The sequence below is a fragment of the Monoraphidium neglectum genome, assembly GCF_000611645.1.
Source record: "Monoraphidium neglectum strain SAG 48.87 unplaced genomic scaffold scaffold00063, whole genome shotgun sequence".
Taxonomy (NCBI): Eukaryota; Viridiplantae; Chlorophyta; class Chlorophyceae; order Sphaeropleales; family Selenastraceae; genus Monoraphidium; species Monoraphidium neglectum.
The window spans coordinates 42,512-47,458 of NW_014013565.1; the positions used below are offsets into that span (position 1 = coordinate 42,512).

The window sequence follows — 4,947 nt, forward strand, 5'->3', positions numbered from 1 at the left end:
GCTGGTGGCGGCGGCTGGTGGCGGCGGGTGGGAGGGTGCGGCGCCGGGATCAGTGGTGGCGGCGGGGCACTTGGAGCGCGTCGGTGAATGCGGCGTCTTGGTGGCGCGTGTTATTGGGCACTTAGGAAGTGCGGGATGCGTGTATCACATAACCATAGGCGAGGAGATTCGCCTCAATCAGCAGGTGCACGCTGACCGCAACTACGACCTCCACTTGGATGCGCAGCCCACAGGCGCCCACGCGCTGTGCATAACGACCATGTGAGAGGGCGCCTATGCGCGCCAAACTAGGGTCGCATCCCTCAACGACCACACAGGCGCGTGTATTCGCACCCTGCTGCTGGCAGCGCAGGCGCCACGCCGCCTCGTGGACCTCAAGGCGCAGGTGCGCCCCACAGCTCCACACAATTGCTGTCCGGGGCCGGCCGCCAAGCCGCAGCGAGGGCTGTCCCGCAGCCACACGCACCTCGGGCGAGAGAGGAGGGGCGGGCCCGCCCCCTGTGCGCGGCCACAAGCGCGCCAAGCGCTGCAGCGCCGGCCGCGATGCCGGGCATTCCATGAATGCATGCAGCAGCTTTGCTTTGCTTTTGATACAGAATAAAAGACGCGGACGGAGCTTGCAGCCAGTCACCGAGAGCAAGGATCTGGCAAACACACAGGTACCAGGCAGGGCTGAAGCCGCGGGAAACCCCGAGAAACCGCTATCTTCCAAGCCACAACGCCGCAACCCTTCCCCCAACCTCAAAGTCGTTCAGGTGAGATAGAGGAGGGGAGCCAAGCACCACGTGCAAAAGTGGGGATCCATGCATCACACGCGAGCGATGAAAGCAGGGCGTGGGGCGCGCGAACCCGCAGAACGCACACGGCCACAGTGGGCGCGGGGCAGGGGAGCGCGCCACCCATCCATGCAGAAAGTGGGACCGCACGCCGGCCTTGACAGCCGCACCCACGTCAGCTTCGGCGCAGCGGATGCGGCTCGCTGCGGCGGAGGCCGGCCGCGTTCTTGCGACGCCGGATGGCGGGATTGCGGTGGTCGTCAGCGGCAGGTGCGTGCAGACGCGTGGCTGCCCGTCGCCCTCGGTTATGCAGCGCGCCCTGGGCACACGCTCGTTGAGTTTGTGGGCCACGCAGCTGGAGTGTGCGCTGTGGCGCTGCGGGATTGCTGGTCTGCGGCTGGAGCTTGCCGGTATGCCGCGGGCCGACGTGAAGTCGAATACCATGTGATCGACGCGTTTGCAGGGACCGGTCCCGCGGGCGGGCGCCCGATGACTGCGACAGTGTTCAAGCTCTGCGCATTTGTGGCCGGCGCCCTCCCGGCGGGCAGGGTTGTGGTGCAAGGATTAAAATTGAGGTTAGGATTGTTACAGCGTCGCGCGGTCGCCCGCTCCTGGAGCCATCCAGGCTCATGGGATTGTACAGTGAGGCACCAACGTTGTGTGACTGATGTTCAGGTGGCTACCGTGCGCCGTTGAAACCAGGCGTGCACGAAGGCCCCAAATGTGTGCTGATCCGCGTGCAGCGCGGATGCGCGCATGCGCGCAAGCGCGGGTAGATTTTCAAACAAGGGCGCAAAGCGCGGCTCGGCCCGCAGGTCCGCGTATGCGGGGTAGTCAAGCAGAGCATGCTCAGCCGTTTCGTTACGGCCCAGGCCGTCGCAGTGGGGGCAATGGGCGGAGGTGTTGTAATGAAGAGTCGGTGACGCCACGAAGGGGGCAGAGCAGCAGCGCAAGGCCAGCAGCTGCGGCTACCAGGCCAGCAGCTGCGGCTGAGCGCGAACCGCGTCTGGATAGGCTCGGTGGCCGGCCCTGCGCCGCAGCCCGCGGCGCCGGAGCAGCGGCCGGTGTCCGAGCGCCTCACGTGTCTTGAAGGCAGCGCCTTACCCCAGCCTGCGCGGCAGCAGCAGCAGCAGCAGCAGCAGCAGCAGCAGCAGCAGCAGCAGCAGCAGCAGCAGCAGCAGAAGCAGAAGCAGAAGCAGCAGAAGCAGAAGCAGAAGCAGCAGCAGCAGCAGCAGCAGCAGCAGCAGCAGCAGCAGCAGCAGCAGCAGCAGCAGCAGCAGCAGCAGCAGCAGCAGCAGCAGCAGCAGCAGCAGCAGCAGCCGGAGCATGGACAAAGCAGAAACGGCGCAGCTCGCCGACATGTACAGCCAGCCCTGGATGCACCCCTCACCGGCCCAGGTGCCAGCGGCCGAGCGGGCTCGCCTGCAGGACGCGGCGGCACGCCAGAGGCAGCCGGCGCCCCAGTGTAACATCGCCGACGCCCTGAGCCGATGGGGAGTCGGCCGGCCAGCGTGGAGGGCAGCTTGGCAGGAGCTGCGGGGGCACCGCCACAGGCCAGATTATGTGTTTCAGGGGCGGCTCCTGCATGGGGGTCTTCCCTGCGGAGCTGCCCGGGTGCAACACTGGGCGTTGGGCGCCGACGGCCTCGCCGAGGCGGTGTGCTGCGGCAACGCGGCGTGCCGCCGTCCGCCGACCGCAGGTGAGTCCGTGACCGCCGCTTGGTGCCTGGAGACGGTGCAGCACGCCCTCCTTGACTGCCCTGCCGTGCGACCCGCCCTTCAATGGCTGGCCGCACAGTGGGTGCCGATTGAGGGGGGTGGGGGCCCCCCACTCACAGCCGCGGTCTGGCTGTTGAGGGACCCGGGTGCATGGCAGCCGCAACGGGCCCACGCGGGCCTTTGACGCAGCCTTCGCACCGCCATGCTCTGGGCGGTGTGGGGGCTGCGCACACGCAGGCTCGCCACGGGCACGCAGTTCGGCCCCACCGACGTGGGCCGGGACTTCACTGCGGGCGTGCGGCGCGTCGTGCGCGCCGACTGGCTGCGCGCTACGACGGACATCACCGACATGCAAGGCGTGCGGCGGAGCTGGTTCCCCGCTGCGAGGCAGCGCAGGCAGTTCTCAGTTGTCGACTTTGAGACGGCGTGGTGTGCAGGCGGCGTCGTGGCTCACGTCACGCACGCGGCGGGCGACCAGCGCCCGCGTGTGGAGCCGCCCCCACGGACAGCGACATGGCGTGACATAGTGCAGCCCCACATTCTCGCGCGCTTTCGCACTGCTCTTTTGTTGCTAACCATTGGGCTCATCGTTTCTCAGCCATCCGCCCGTCGCCGCTTGTGCGGGCGCGGCGACGCACTTGAAACGCGCGGTGCAGCCTGTGTGCCGAGCTACCTGACGCCCACGGCCCTCGAGCTATCGTGGTGCTGACGGGAACGGTCCGGTCCTGTTGCTCAACCGTGGGGGTTTGGAGGGTTTCCCCCCGGTGCCATATCGGTCCTGCTGATGCCCCTCGCGCACGCCGCGCGTGGGGCTCCCCTGCACATGGCCACAGCTCACCTGTCAGTTTTGAGGTTGCACGCAGGTGCTCGGCACCTCGCTGCCCCAGTGTAACCGACTGTCTATTGAAAAAACGGCAGCAGCTGCAGCAGCCGCACACACACACACACACACAGCAGCAGCAGCAGCAGCAGCAGCAGCAGCAGCAGCAGCAGCAGCAGCAGCCGCACAAGCAGCAGCAGCAGCCGCACAAGCAGCCACCGCTGCAGCAGCAGCGGCAACAGCGGCAGCAGCACGACCAGCAGCGGCAGCAGCGGCAGCAGCAGAAGCAGCAGCAGCAGCGGCAGCAGCAGCAGCAGCAGCAGCAGCAGCAGCAGCAGCAGCAGCAGCGGCAGCAGCAGCAGCAGCGACACCGGCACCAAGAACGCGCAACGGCACAACAGGATCACATGCGACACCTCCAGGACCAGCAGCAAGCGCGCGCAGCAGCAGCGGCCGCCGCCACCGCCGGAGCAGCAGCAGCAGCAGCAGCAGCAGCAGCAGCAGCAGCAGCAGCAGCAGCAGCAGCAGCAGCAGCAGCAGCAGCAGCAGCATGATGATGAGGAGGACGAGGAGCAGCAGGAGCAGCAGCAGCGGCGCCAGCGGCGGAAAGGGGCGGCTCGGGAGACGGTGGGCGTGCAGGAGCGAGCGCGGCTGGCCTTGGAGGCGGAGGCGGTGCGCGCGGTGGCTGCGGCGCGTCACGCACAGCAGGAGGAGGCGGAGGGAGAGCGCGTTGAGCAGCAGCCTGGGCCGGCGTATGGCTGCGACGACCTGAGGGGGGACGACTGCGCGCACCTGGCCGACATAGCCTTTTGCTTTGCGTTTTTTTTCTTTTTTTTCATAGACAGTCGGTTACACGGGGGTAGCGAGGTGCCGAGCATCTGCATGCAACCTCAAAACTGACAGGTGAGCTGTGGCCATGTGCAAGGGAGCCCAACGCGCGGTGTGCGCGAGGGGCGTGAGCAGGGCCGATATGGCACCGGGGGGAAACCCTCCAAACCCCCACGGTTATGCCACAGGACCGGACCGTTCCCGTCAGCACCACGGTAGCTTGAGGGCCGTGGGCGTCAGGTAGCTCGGCACGCAGGCTGCACCGCGCGATGCAAGTGCGTCGCCGCGCCCGCACGAGGGGCAACGTGCGGGTGGCTGAGAAACGAGGAGCCCAAGGGCGGGAAATGAAGAGCAGCGCGAGAGCACGCGGGGATGTGGGGCTAGACTATTTCACGCCATGTCGCTGTCCGTGGGGGCAGCAAGGCGGAACTCCATTCGCGGGCGCTGGCCGCCCGCCGCGTGTGTCACCCGAGCAACCACCCCGCCGCCACACCATCGCAGCTCAAACCCAGACAAGCTCAAGGGCTGGCCCCGGCCTGGGAACCACGAGGGGCTCGCGCCGGCGAGCTCAGGGGCGTCAGCCTGGGCGCTGTGCCATTCCGCCGCACCGCACGCTGCACGCCGTCGATGACGTCATCGACGACGTCAGCCGCTGCGAACTGCTGTCCCGTCACCTGCCACCGACACGCAGCGCAGGCGCCACGCCGCCTTCAGGACCGCAAGGCGTAGGTGCGCCCACAGCTCTCGACTGCCCGGGGCCGGCCGCCAAGCCGCCGGGCTGTCCTGCAGCCACACCTTGGGCGGG

General features: G+C 67.8%; 1 protein-coding gene across 1 annotated transcript; it reads right to left on the bottom strand.

Annotated features, from left to right (window-relative positions):
* Positions 1–1,876: 1,876 nt before the first annotated feature.
* MNEG_0737 (hypothetical protein) lies at positions 1,877–2,104 on the bottom strand (the record flags this gene model as incomplete). Its single annotated transcript, XM_014050789.1, has 1 exon — positions 1,877–2,104. The coding sequence occupies one exon, from the start codon at positions 2,102–2,104 to the stop codon at positions 1,877–1,879; it is 228 nt and encodes a 75-aa protein (XP_013906243.1).
* Between the last annotated feature and the right edge of the window lie 2,843 nt (positions 2,105–4,947).